The sequence below is a fragment of the Watersipora subatra genome, chromosome 10, assembly GCF_963576615.1.
Source record: "Watersipora subatra chromosome 10, tzWatSuba1.1, whole genome shotgun sequence".
NCBI classification, from domain to species: domain Eukaryota; kingdom Metazoa; phylum Bryozoa; class Gymnolaemata; order Cheilostomatida; family Watersiporidae; genus Watersipora; species Watersipora subatra.
This window is the reverse complement of record NC_088717.1, coordinates 10,253,010-10,267,725: the sequence shown is the minus strand read 5'-3', so window position 1 is coordinate 10,267,725 and position 14,716 is coordinate 10,253,010. Positions and strand designations below refer to the sequence as shown.

The 14,716-nt window shown below is 37.5% G+C and overlaps 1 protein-coding gene across 3 annotated transcripts in view; it reads left to right on the top strand.

Moving 5' to 3' along the window:
• Positions 1-51: 51 nt before the first annotated feature.
• LOC137405646 (FERM, ARHGEF and pleckstrin domain-containing protein 2-like) overlaps positions 52-14,716 on the top strand; it is a 54,852-nt gene continuing 40,187 nt past the window's right edge. For all 3 annotated transcript variants that reach the window (XM_068091974.1, XM_068091973.1, XM_068091972.1), the window contains exons 1-2: positions 52-128; positions 7,394-7,564. In XM_068091974.1, the coding sequence (XP_067948075.1) occupies positions 7,487-7,564 (78 nt within the window). In that variant the 5' untranslated portion in view covers positions 52-128; positions 7,394-7,486. The remainder of the gene's footprint in view (positions 129-7,393; positions 7,565-14,716) is intronic.

The following is a 14,716-nucleotide window of genomic DNA, read 5'->3' as shown; positions in this document are numbered from 1 at the left end:
ATGCCCGAGTGCTTCATATTAACACCCGTAAAATTGAGCTTAGCGGATGATCGCCGCTTGTTTGCATGTTTCTTATGACCCAGATTATTGTGCATATACGGACATTTTCGTTCTAATTCACCTACTGGGTAAGAATACATTTTTATTATGGAAATAATCTAACGCGTCAGGCTACTTAAACTGCACTGCCAGCGTTTAGCATGCATTCAAAACCACTATTTGAAGTCTAGTAACCATTGCGCATTTCACGTTGTAACCTAAATGTCGTACAATTTTCACTCCTATGAATCACGGGTGTACAAACAAACATTGCAGCACATTTGCATAAATTATATGTTGTATTTGCAATATTTTTTGTTTAATACTGATTAGTTTTCATTATAATACTTATGCACTTATCATTTTATTCAGTGCCGTCGATTAAAGGCCGAAATTAACGACATCTCGATTTTTACAGTGCACGTTCATCTAGCTTTTTAGCAAACACCCGTTGCTTCTGTTTTTTGTTCTGGTTGAATGATTGAGGAATGGCTCAGGAGATGATGAACCTCGAATCATGCAAGTGCTGTTTGGTTTAGTTATGCGGTGCATTCATTGGTTAACAACCAAGTTGACATTGTGACAGACTACTGTATTTTTCCTTTAACACCTCTATTGCGCTTTTTACAACTAACTAGGCTTTCAGTGATTTTTGGCATAGGCTATACATATTGATTGTTTATTGTTTTAAATAGTTGTATTGCACTTGTCATGGGCAAGTAGTTTAAATGCTCATTTTTAATAATCCATATTTGCGTAGTCTTTTCAGCAAAGTATGTAAGCAGAACACTTCTGTTTTGCGTTATATGTCATGAATGCTTTGAAGAAGGATTGCCAAAGGTCTATGCTTAATTAAGACATTGAATATTAACATTTGTGTAATTACTCTAATTCAATAGTTGAAATAGTTTCAGAATGTTGTGTGAGTTACCATGATCAAGTCATCACCAAACTACTAGCTTTTGATTAACTGTTAAGTCTGATTTTCAGTTAGGCTAGTTAAAAATTCTCAAACTTATGCCACTCTGTGTAATATAGAAATTCGGTCAGATATGTTCTGTGCAATATTTACTCTCCTAATAAGCTATTAGGAGGCATGTGCTTGCCTCGAGTTATGATAACTAAAGTTGTTGGCAGGCATAGAATTAGCTATATAATTTAATCATCTTTGATTTAATAACATCGTTTGCTTGATGCTCTGCCTTATAGCTGCAGGCACCCTCGGTTTATGCCTTGTCAGAATGAGTGGAATGTCTTCACAAGTAAATGCAATTATGACTTTCTCAAAGCAGCAACTAATGTAGCATCGTGAGAAGACGAGTAGTCAACTGTTTGAAATTTTTCTAGATTTGCTTATTAGAAGCTTAGCTTTTCATAATTTTTAGAGCTGTGTTATTTTATTTTCTGTAAAATTATAACAGAAAAGTACTTTCTATTTGGTTCTGTTCAGCATGATTTCTTTTCATCATTTGGTGCTGAAGGGTTCTTTTTAAAACTATTAATACAAAAGTATTACTTCATTTTGGAATATGGTGCAGTTTTACATCATGGCACTCCCTTGATTATTTTGAATTTTTTTTAGTTGTGTCACTCGCTTTTGATTGTACTCTAAATAGGACATACATATATGTTCTCGACTAAGAGTGACAGCAAAGACCATGCTATTCCTGTTATTTTTGTTTGCTTAGCAAACTGTAGTCTATTGTCTTCTATTCAGAACTCATTTGATTTATTTCTTATCGATGGTCAGCAGTGACTTCTTGAAGTGTAACTTTTTTATATACTCTCTGATTAAAAATCATTAAAAAACACCTCCGAGTAGTACTAGCTTTGTGTTGGTAAAACAGTAATGTGTTTGAGAATAAGGTTGCTTTTACGTTCTTTACATATAGGGAACACACGGCAGGAAGCACTTGGTTGAGGAAACAATCATGTACTTTTTGCAGTTGTGGAAAAAGAAAAGATATGGTAGTTTTTGTTTTGATGGGTAACATGAGAATACAGAATAACTTACTAGGCTAGGGTCTATTACCAGGTATGAGTACATTTGTAATAATACATCATTCAAGGATGTGTCACGAGTTCTTTATATCTTGTTTTTTATGCTAGAATATTCGAACACTTCTCTAAAAACAAATGCGTTCAGTGTATGTTAAAACTGTTTTTGTTGGTTACTTGAGTAATTATTATGTCTGTTGAATGTTGCTAAGATGCCATGTAGAAGATAGGTTTGTGTATGGCTGTAGGACTAAATGCATACTTATAGCATACCTCGATCAATAGTTCATATTTATTTACTATTTACTTATAGTCTCATACCCTTGTGTAGTACGCGTAACGAATCTGAAAGCATCCTATTACCCTGTGTGTCCTTAGTTCCTACTATTTTAGGTAAGGCTCAGTACTCACAGAGTAGTGAGTCTAATAAAGTTAGTAGGGAATCCAGTAAATTCGATTAGGTGAACTGCTTATTTTTGTTGCACACCTTACCTAAAGCAAGCAATCAATGTACTCTATGTCAGCAATGACGCAAGCTGCCTCATGCTTTTTTATGTCCATTTATGACCAATGGTATAACAAATTGCTTACCAATTGCCGACCGAACAGCTTGACAAATGGATAGGATTTGCCAGTCACAACTTTTGGTTTTGATTTGAAAAGGTTTGCTAAGACTTACGATGTTAGTCGTCAAGAAATTTCAAATTTTCAAAAATGGAAGTGAGCAATGCACATTTCCTGTACGATTTCATGCATATTTCTTATGTTAGTGAATTGTAGGTTTTTTTGTAAAGGGTGTGCATCAGTTTCTACAAATATGTCATTGTCTCATCATTTGCCATCAAATAATGATAGTGTTGTTCGATGTCGTTGGAGAGTGAACACGATCACAAAAATGAATATAGGGATTGCTATTTTCAAGTATGGAGGTCGTTTTCATGAGCCAAGATCATTTGTTTCAAGTTGACAAATTTTCAAGCTTTAATCATGACAAATTCCATGAGAAAAATCACCTAGTTTGAGCGTACCTATCCATGATGGCTTTCTGACTTGTCAGGTTGCGTTAAAGAAAACTAGTCAATGTGTAGAGCAAAATGTAAATAATGGGTCTTTAAATGCCATTTTTGGCAAAGTTATTGCACATACTTTGCTAATACCACTGACTAGCTTGCTGACATGAGAATGTTATACATGAAATCTGTATACATCCCTGCGTGTTCACAAAATACCTTTAGTCCCAGTGAGTATATTATTAATGCGATTTCGTTGTTGCTCTTTTAAAATTTAAAAACGTTCAGGTAACGCATTGGATAATAAACCAAATAAGACGTAAAAACCATCTTCTGATACTAATGAAGAAGGGCAGATATATGAATTGGACAGTCAGACTTCTGAAAAAGTAACTGGTGGAATAATTAAATCCAATGCATCTTGTTCAGGATCAAATCTCTGCACAAGAAAATAGACTAGAAAGGACTAACATTACCTAAGATATTCTGGGTAAGCTGGAAAACTCACAGATAGAAATAAATTGTACTGCTGCCGGTTATGAGGTTTTCAAATGTAGTTTCGTGATTTACCTATCATCTAACTATAAAATGGAATCAAACGAGGAGAACATAGACCATTCAGGTCTCATTGCTCACTCCAATATCTCATCATTGTTTACTGGGAATTTTTAAAACACTACGAGCAGAATACTCGTGAACAAGCTTACAAATCTTGACATTTTCTTTGCTCACTATGAACAGATATTAACCACCCTCACAGAAGATCAAGAGAAGGCTCTTAATGAGCAAATAAACACAAAGGGTGAGCTTTCAGCACTGCCATCATCCAATTCTTCATCATGTATTCAATCTTTGCCCTTGCATCTGTCTACAATTGATCATGAAGCCTCAACGAATGCTTCAAAGGCTACTATAGGAAAAGTTGCAGAAACATAATCACTGCTCAAAATTAAGTACTGCAATAGAATTCATAATCTTCAGAGCTGCAAAATTAGAAGCAAAAATTGACAAGTTTCAATAAACATCTATTTCTACAGAGAATCTCAAGGCTGAATTCATCAACTATTCATCATGGTCATCAAATCAGTTTGATAACAACTATTAGCCATGCAAAGACCATTGTCTGATGAGCTCAAGGAACTTTAGAGTTCTTATGCTGAGACAATAAAGAGAAATATTCATGTCCAAGACCAACCACTAAAGAAATAATCAACCATCGCCACAGTGTGTCCAAACCCAAAAAGTAAATCGTGCAACAAACAAAATATTCCTTCAACTTCAAATCTTACCCTAATGGATGTTGATCAACGTATTCCAGCCACAGCTGTCAAGCAATCAGCTCAACCTAAACAACAGAAAACTGCTTTTGTTGGAAACAACATTGTGGTTTCAATTTGACCTAACTCTTCTCTACATAAATCGTTTAGCCAAGCCACAGTTTAGAAAGCTATTAACAATCAGTATGGGCCAACCATCATAGAGCTCGTAACTCTTTAAACTTCAAGTCAGACAATTTTAGGATTATGGTCCAGTTCCAATCACGGGACATCGCCAAAGGAGTTATAGATCACAAGAACTCTGATCTGTTCAATAAATCGTCTTGCAAACTATTCACTGATCTGGAGAATTTTAAAGAGAACATTGTTATCACTAAGGGCGTCCCACTCGATGTAGATGACAATAACATGAACCAAGATATCAAAAATACTATTTCAGATGCCTTTATAGAAAGCTTGTTCAAATGTGGTAAAAGATTGAGGTCCTTAAATGTTAAGGGCGATTCCATTGTCAACTTGTTGAGCAAAAACGAGGGGTTTAACTGAAAAAGCCAAATATGTAATCCTTCTTCTTTAAAACAATTGATTGGTGAACCAACCAAAGTAACTGCAAACCCTTCGACATTAATTCCTGTGTATAGAATTTTTCTCATCGCGCCAAGTTTTCTGGAATACCTAAATTGTCTATGATTTATCATAATTTAGTATTTATTGTAAGAAAAATTGGTGTCACACATTCATTTCCCCGGAAACTCATTTATAAGCACTACTCCAGATTTTTGCCTGGCAATATTTCAAATGTGTTTCCTCTATCAGATGGAATGATATTCTGATTGAATAGAACACTAATGATATGATTAATCTATTTAATCTAAAGTTCTTTTAGCTGTCAACAATATGGCACCTCGTAAAACTAGAAAGTCAAGTCAGAATCTTTACCTATCTGGCTTGACAAAGAGGTACCACAGAATATAAAGTTGAGAGAAAAACTGAAAAACTGCAAAGATTGGACTGCTTACAAAAATCGGCGCAATTCTGTCCCGAATCTTATTAAAAGAAAAACATGTATTGGCGAACTTAAACAGTCAAAGCTCGGTGATACGCGTAAACTTTGGCAAACTTGAATGTGAAAGATAAGAAACCTCAAAAGCTGGGACACTTGTTTGACAGCGTCAGAACTCAACTCACATTTTGTGTCCATTTCAAGTAAACTTTCAAATTCATATTTACCGTCATAACTGTCATCTAATCCTTATTTGTTTAGTCAAAATACTGGTTCGAAGACCACATTGAATGAGTTTACAAAAATTGCTCCTCGTGATATGGTTAACTACATGATTAACATACTTAATTCAAAAGCTACAGGCTTATACTGTATTTCCGTAAAAATATTAAAAGCATTTCTTACAGACATTGTACCTATTATTACTGATATGTTTGATAGAATATTGATTGATGACTGTTTTCCTTTGGGACGGTAGAAAGCATGGGTTACTCGTTTGTTCAAAGGAGGAGATAATAGCAACTCATCAAATTTCCACCCTGTATCAAGACTCCCTATTTTATCTAAAGATTTTGAAAAGCACCTTAATATCCACATATACTCACACTTGTCCAAAAATGGTATTTTATATCCCTATCAGTGTGGTTTTTAGAAAAAGTCACTCATACGCTGATGCTGTTCATAAACTGATCTCAGACTGTTTAGATCTTAAAACAAAGGATGGAAAGATTTGCTTTGTTTTTGGATTTCACCAAAACTTTTGACTGTGTCAATCACAAAATATTATTTCATAAACTGAAATTTCCTAGTTTTAGAAGTAAATCCCTGCAAATACTTCAATCGTATTTTCACAAAAGGCGTCGAAAAGTTGCCTTGAATGACAAAGAATCCTTGACGCAAGAAATAGATGTCGGTATTTCACAGGGGTCTTTTATCGCTCCAGTGTTATTTCGAATATATATACATGTATAAATAATCTTCTCAGACTTATTCCAAGAAGCTTTGCATATGCTGATGATACTGTTTTTGTGGGTCATCACAAAGATGTGTAATGCCTTGAGGCGAACTGCAATCTCATCATGCAGATTACCATCAACTGGTGTACTTCAAATCACATGAAAATCAATTTACAAAAATCGCCTCTTCTTCTTTATAATATTAATGAGATCCTTCAAAACAGCTTTACTCATAAGTTTAACAGCCAATCTATCACTTGTAGACGTAAGACAAAATCGCTAGGATTTGTTTTGACACATCGACTCTCGTTGAGTTATCATATTGACACTATTTGTAATAAGGTCACAAAGTCATTGACATTGCTCCAATTTTGCAGGCCATACATAAACTCAACATCGGCTTTTGCATTTTTATTATCAGTTTATCTTTTGCCATATCTAATGATATACATATTTTTATAATCTAGCTCCAAGATGTCACAAATGATTTATTTTTATTGCAAAAAGAACATTCCGACTATTTGCATATCTACATCATATTCCAGCATATCTTTTTCTAATGAATCATCTGTCCAAATGTTTGCATCTTACTTTACCTATGCTAAATGTTTATTTTACTTCAATTAAAGGTTTCAAGATCTTTCACTGTTGGTGCCCTTATTTTATATGACAATTACAGGTTGTCAACTCATTTCAACTTACATGATATAAACAAATTGCATACAACCGATACTAATTATTTTGAAAATTTCATTGCCAGACGATTTAACAATCTTCGACCTAATATCCGTTCTCCTAGCAGTAAAAGGTATTTTAAACACTATTTGTCCAACTATTTATTTGATTTTAGTGACTAATAATTGTTGTTGTACTTTTTTGTTTGTTTTATTATTGTTATATGGCATAGCTTGAAAAAACGTTTCTGTTTGAAATGAAATATTTGCCAATAAAGTAATATATTTATATTTATTGCAATGAGTCTAGTTTTTTTAACATACCATTGCTGTCTTCGGTCGCCTGGCATTTGACACAATGTGTGGTGGGACCGTATTCAGTCTATATGATTCATACTACATACAATAATGCGATAACTGACTCCTTGTCTTTTAGCTGCACTGGTTGAAGGCACATGGACCTCTGGATTTTACCCCTACTCCAGTTGTGAATGACAGTCTCTCACCGTCTCTCATCTCCAACGGTGACATGACGTTACGTCGAGGGAAATCGTTGGCTTGTCGAGTGATCTTATTGGATGATAAAGTGCCTGAATTCAGCCTTAGTGTAAGTTCTGACACTAGATGTGCAAACACACTTGGTGATTTTAACCCGAGCGTCATAAGGAGCGCGGAGATATCGCCTAAACACACTTGAGCGATTCACCAGCAAACGATAGCATGGGCACGCTCACAAACTGCCAATAAAATTCTGTATCATTAGTTTCTCCGGAGTTGTTCATAAATTTAAATCAATATGGCGCTGTCTAGGCAACGACGCAAACAACTTCTGCTTTTTGTTGTTAGGCCTATCTCACTTTCACGGATTGTACACTACGACAAAACAAGAAAAAAATGATTCTTGTATTTTTGCTGTACGTTGGTGAATGTCGATACGAAAAAAATTACCAGCCACATTAATTGCATTCTGGGAAAAACAACCAATCGAAATGCATCCTGCTCGCGATAAAGTTGTGATAGAGAATTTATAGCGTTATCGCTCTGCATGAGCTCGCTGAGCGAGTTTTAGCGCCACACAACGCGATATCGCACTAAGTATCGCCTAGTGTGTTTGCACCTTAAGGCTATGTAGTATACTTCTACCACAAGCTGGGAAAAGACACTTTGTGTTGTTTATATCGGCGGTCCCTGTCGCCATGATGTCTTGGTTAATCCGCTAGTTTGTGTCATCCGCTAAATGGAAACTTCAAAAACTTGTAAGTCAAGCGAGTTTTGTTACTCGCAAATTTTTATCGAATGTTTTATGCTTGCGAATGATGAAAATGATACTTGTAAATGAGAGGCAAAAATGCCATGCAAGCTATTCCATTATAAACATTCTCTACGCTTCAGTCATTCTTGTTCTTTTGACTCGTACAGCTCTGCATGCGCCACCATGGCCTCTGGCGTAGAAATTCTTATCTTTTTAATAAAGCGCTTGCATTAATCCATAGTGCACGAATGTCTATTGATACACTTATCGTAGTGACTAAATGGGCATACAACTTCAAATCCTCATCATCCACGAGATGGAAACAGTGGCTACCCATGGCATGTTATTTCACATGTGATAAGAGTACTATGGTATACCTTGCAATGCAGTATGTAGTGATTCATTCAGATGTACATGTAGTACGAATGTAGGATCACCTAAGCCGATAGCCCTTGGATATTTGGACGTCGATAGGTCGTTTTTTCAAGCCACGTTGGTAGCACATTTTATGTTGTGTTTGTTTTATGTCAATGTTCAAGTGGAGACTGACGACATCGTCACAAAAATCTGGCAAAAAGCGCAGGAAATAGTAGATTATTGTTGTTAAAAGATGTATTAGCAGATCACTCCTTGCTGTGTCACTAATTTTAAAAATCCTGCGAAGTGCCAGCCACAAATAGATTCTAATGGAGCTGTTTCAGTTATATGAGGCTATTTTATGGTAAATGTTAGTTGTTATGAGTCGATATTCCAAAGAGTGTTTCCTATCACAATAATTAAGCAGTCGCGTCTTATACTATTTCTTTCGTCTACAGGAAATTCATTCCTTCAATTATTATTACAGATGAAATTGGCACGCAGTCGTCTGTAACGTCTGTAAAACTGCCTTATAAATTGAAGAGTGACAGCAGTAAGCCAGATGGTTATGCAATAGTTGTTATTCTTACCCTGTTCATGATGCGCACATCTGGGAATGGCTTTTAATTTGAACTATTTGCGGTAGATTTGACTAGGATGTGCCGGGTAATAACTGCTAGTTTTCTTTAAAGGTTCACAACAAAATGTCCTAACCCGAAGCTAAAAGTAAACAATCCATACGATAAAAATCACTGGTAGAAGAATGGCCATTTTGATTACTATTAAAGAAAGGTATTGACTTCTGTAAGTTACATTTCATTATGACCCAATGTTAACAGCATTGTCGGTGTTAACAGCATTGTCGGTGTTAACAGCATTGTCGGTGTTAACAGCATTGTCGGTGTTAACAGCATTGTCGGTGTTAACAGCATTGTCGGTGTTAACAGCATTGTCGGTGTTAACAGCATTGTCGGTGTTAACAGCATTGTCGGTGTTAACAGCATTGTCGATGTTAACAGCATTGTCGTAAGCCTTGATCGTATGCATAGCTATCTGTGAGTAAGATTTGCCCATCCGTAGCACTTGACAGGCTATGGAATTTATGGAATTTCTTAATCTCGAGACTCGAATACCGAGGCATTCCAGAAGTCTCTATTAACACCGCTCTACTACACCAACTACCCTCTGATTTAATGTCTTTCAATGGTTCACCCAAGTAATGAGTGGTTAAGCATGATGACCTCGTCTAGTAGACACTCGTGATAGGTGACTCATTCTTGCAATTCAACAATTCTCTCCTTTTTAACTTTATCTTCTATCAACCAGCTCTTCATCTAGCATTTGTTTGAGCGATTGTGGCGCTTTGTAGGGTTTCGGAATGAATAATTGATGACTTTGAGAGTTAATGGTAATGCGTTTAAATTGGATCTGTGGCTTGTCAGGCTCGCGCTGTGACAGGCATATACATGTAGTTGAAAGCGGGCAGTCATCTTTGAGTTGACTGACAAATTAGATATCAGGCTGCTAGGCTGGCAGCAAGGAATTGTGTATAAATATTGTTATTAGAGTGTGGATAGAGATATATTGTCAATATGATCGCTAGTAGCGTCTCTTGAAAGGCAAAAAACTAGTGTTACCTAAGACTCTACGCTGACAGTGAGCTCTTCATGTTGATTCCTGGCATCATCCTCTCACCTATAAGTAACCCCAACATTCATAGCTGTGCTATGTGTGAGTTGGAACTTCAATCCCAAATCCGTTTGTCCATATATATACGTCCATTATATATATACGTTTATATATATACCATTATATATATACGTTTATATATACCATTATATATATAAACTATTTTTTATTTGACGCATATACATTATATAGGCCTACATGCTTAAAATAAAAATCACCAAGTCTATTTTGGACTAGTTTTGTAATATATATTATATTATATACACATCCCTATATATACATTCATTTTATCCGTATCAAATAACTATGCACATTATGCATACATCGGTGACGGTGATATATAAGTCACCCTTATAGTTCAAAGATTATAGGCTATCTAAAACGCAAATATGCCATTGGTTTTTGATTATATACAGTGGGCAAAGTCCAAAATAGACTTGGTGATTTTTGTTTGAAGTATCTATATTTGTCAGAAATATTAATGTAGTATTCTACATTTCTCCTCCTACGCAATTATACCCTTTCATTTAGTCGTAGGAGTCCAAGTAGACAGGCGGCTTAAATTCTGCTCTGCAGATTTCTACCAGCGGCTGTTTTGCATCACAGTTCTATTATAAATGTATTTTCTATGCCGGCTCCACAATCACTGACCTCACTCTGTCAAAAATCTTACTATCAGATTACCTCTAGGGCTAGCAAATTGAGTATCGATAAATTATACCATTATACCTCGAGCCAAAAGATTATGTCATATAGTACAAAGGATAGTCTTGTTACACTAAGAATGGCTTCTCGAAAGACAAAGCATTTGTTATGACTGACCACTATCTATAAGCTGTACCCTCATACACTATGTTTCCATGGTGCGCAGTACTGCGAAGCAGCCCCCTCCGAAGTCGAGGGGATTGTACGTTTCCATGCTGCGCAGTGGTTTTCAGCAAATACCGCAAATTAGCCAGAGAAGAGAAATTGTATAAATCGAATCGCCTGATGGAGAAATAGAATCGATCACAGATACCGAACGTCATAAACGGTCTTTTTATGATTCTGTCGTCATTATACTTTTATTTACAATACACATTCACAAGGTTTTACAAACTTTAACACACTTTTTACATAGTAATATATTTTTAATAAGTCTTTTTAAGTAATATATTATTTAAACGTTAATTTAGGACTTGCCACCTGTTTTTCGAAAAGTGTTGGCATCGATAACAAAGTCCAGAAAAGTAATCACCTCATCATCCTCGTGAATGCAGACCATGATTAAATTTAGGTGAAAGAAGATCGGAAGAATAGTAAAAAAAACAAGATTAGCAGGACAACCTTTGTACTAGTTTATGGCCCTCGAAGAATCCGTTTCCACGGCTTGAGAGCTATGCGCAGCCACTGCGCAGTCGCTGTTTCCTTGCTGCGAATTTGCACTGGCTTCGCACCGATCAGTGCGCAGTGATTTCAGTGCGAAGACGCCGTTTCCATGATTCGGAGATAGCGCAACTCCGACGCACTGCGCATCATGGAAACATACACATAGTGTCCCTCATATAATGGGCGTGCAGGCATTCCTGCATTCTCTCACCTCTTGGAGTCTGAACATACATATTGACCAGTGAGGGCTGCCGAATTGCAGAACGTATTAGGTCTGCTAATGCTCGGAATAGCAAGGTTGAGCATGGTGACGCATTGTTTTGAATACCATCCACTATGTTTCTGTGATACAGTTAATTTGCAGGTTCGCATCCGCAAGATGAAAAACTTGTAAATCAAGTATGTTTTTTACTCACAAATTTTTATTGAATGTTTCATTCTTGCGAAAAATGGAAACGACAAAAATGCCGTGCAAGCTATTCCATTTTAAACATTTTTTATACATCAGTCATTCATTCTTGTTTCACAAACCTGTTGATAATTAAGACGGGAGTGTGCCGCTATGAATTGTGGTGTAGAAGTTTTTATCTTTTTCACAAAATGCCTGCGTTAATCCGCAACACGCGAATGTACATGGAAACACTTATTGCACAATAGCTCAACGTGCGTACAACTCCAAATCTGCATCATTTGCTCAATGGAAACTTTAAAATGTTCACTTTAAAATGTTGTCACTCACCCACAAAATGTGGTGATATATAATTAATATTGTTTGTGCTCTCCAAAGCTTTGTCTTACACCCCTGGACTAGGGTGATACTTGCACTGGCGTTAGCCAGGCAGCAATTAAAGCCAATCCTGTAGTCCAGCTCTATCTATAGCTCGGCTAATCAATGGCAGAGCAAGTCAGAGCTGAGTGAACTCTTTCTACACTCAGCAACGTACGCTGTTATTATGTACATAGCTATCTCGAAGTCGATCCTCTGTGCATCCGATGTGAGAAAAATATCTATTTACAACAGGTTTGCCTTCACTCCAATAGGTACATCAGGGGGACAAAAGGTAGCGCCATACCCTGGCTCTTAAGTTTCGGAAAGCAGCTTTGTTGATGACTGGGTCTCATTTCACCCAGTCATCAACCATTCACTACTATTTTTTTGGTAGCTGAAAACTAATATAAATAATTATGCCATTTTGTTATTATAGAAAGCAAGCGAATGCAGCGCTTGTTTATGGTAGGAATAGTCCTATGTGATTGGCGTGGATCTCCTATCGTTTTATCGTGGCTTCTTAGATTTCTTAATTACTGGCACTGTTAAAGATCTGCTAAGTTAGGTCAAAACAAATTAACTTTCTTGTGAATTCACCAAATTTATTTTTGGCATCTGCCTAAGGGTGGCCTGTTACTAACATATTAGCAGGGTTGATGCCTTGTCTAGGTCTATATTGGCATTTGCTCACACGACATCCTTAGACTATTGGTTGATAATATGGAGGTAGTCCTCTAATGCATGGATTTGTCATACATAGCCTAACCTCGCTGTAAGTATGATGGTTTTAAAGCTTCTAATGGGTCTGCTTGTCAAACCCGACAATCGTCTAGGCTTCTCTAATCGTACTTTGCTGTTTGTCAAGGCCCCTAGTGCTGTGGCTGATAAACTGCTGGAAAAGCTGATGGTTACTGCCATTTAAATTCCATAAAGCTATCTTAACACATGGATCTCTGATGTCCGTGCTTAGCAGTAGGTCTTACCCGATAGTGCCGTCATTAGCTTTAGAAGCCCAGCAACTCCTTCCTATCTGTAATAAGTACTACAAATTGATGAAAGGCCTTGTTTCACAGGCTTATATTTTGTACTGAAGCAGGCCAAAAACTGTATACCATTCATCTGGAGAATGTTTCTAGCTATTTGAGAAAAAGCATCACTCCGTATCGCCTGTAATTCAGGCTGCCTTTCGTTGCTGATATAGGTGGTAACTTGACAGCCCATGTACCTCCTTCTACCTCCACCTGACAGCCTGTATATCTACTACTACCTCCACCTGACAGTCTGTATACCTCCTCCTACCTCCACCTGACAGTCTGTATACCTCCTCCTACCTCCACCTGACAGTCTGTATACCTCCTCCTACCTCCACTTGACAGTCTGTATACCTCCTACTACCTCCACCTGACAGTCTGTATACCTCCTACTACCTCCACCTGACAGTCTGTATACCTCCTACTACCTCCACCTGACAGTCTGTATATCTCCTTCTACCTCCACCTGACAGTCTGTATATCTCCTACCTCCACCTGACAGTGTATACCTCCTACCTCCACCTGACAGTCTGTATACCTCCTACTACCTCCACCTGACAGTCTGTATACCTCCTACTACCTCCACCTGACAGTCTGCATACCTCCTACTACCTCCACCTGACAGTCTGTATACCTCCTTCTACCTCCACCTGACAGTCTGTATATCTCCTCCTACCTCCACCTGACAGTCTGTATACCTCCTACTACCTCCACCTGACAGTCTGTATACCTCCTCCTACCTCCACCTGACAGCCTGTATATCTCCTTCTACCTCCACCTGAAAGTCTGTATAACTCCTACCTCCACCTGACAGTCTGCATACCTCCTACTACAACCACCTCACAGTCTGTATATCTCCTTCTACCTCCACCTGACAGTCTGTATATCTCCTCCTACTACCTCCACCTGACAGTCTGTATACCTCCTACTACCTCCACCTGACAGTCTGTATACCTCCTACTACCTCCACCTGACAGTCTGTATACCTCCTACTACCTCCACCTGACAGTCTGTATACCTCCTACTACCTCCACCTGACAGTCTGTATACCTTCTACTACCTCCACCTGACAGTCTGTATACCTACTACTACCTCCACCTGACAGAGTGTATACCTCCTACTACCTCCACCTGACAGTCTGTATACCTACTACTACCTCCACCTGACAGAGTGTATACCTCCTACCTCCACCTGACAGTCTGTATACCTCCTACTACCTCCACCTGACAGTCTGTATACCTCCTACTACCTCCACCTGACAGTCTGTATACCTCCTACTACCTCCACCTGACA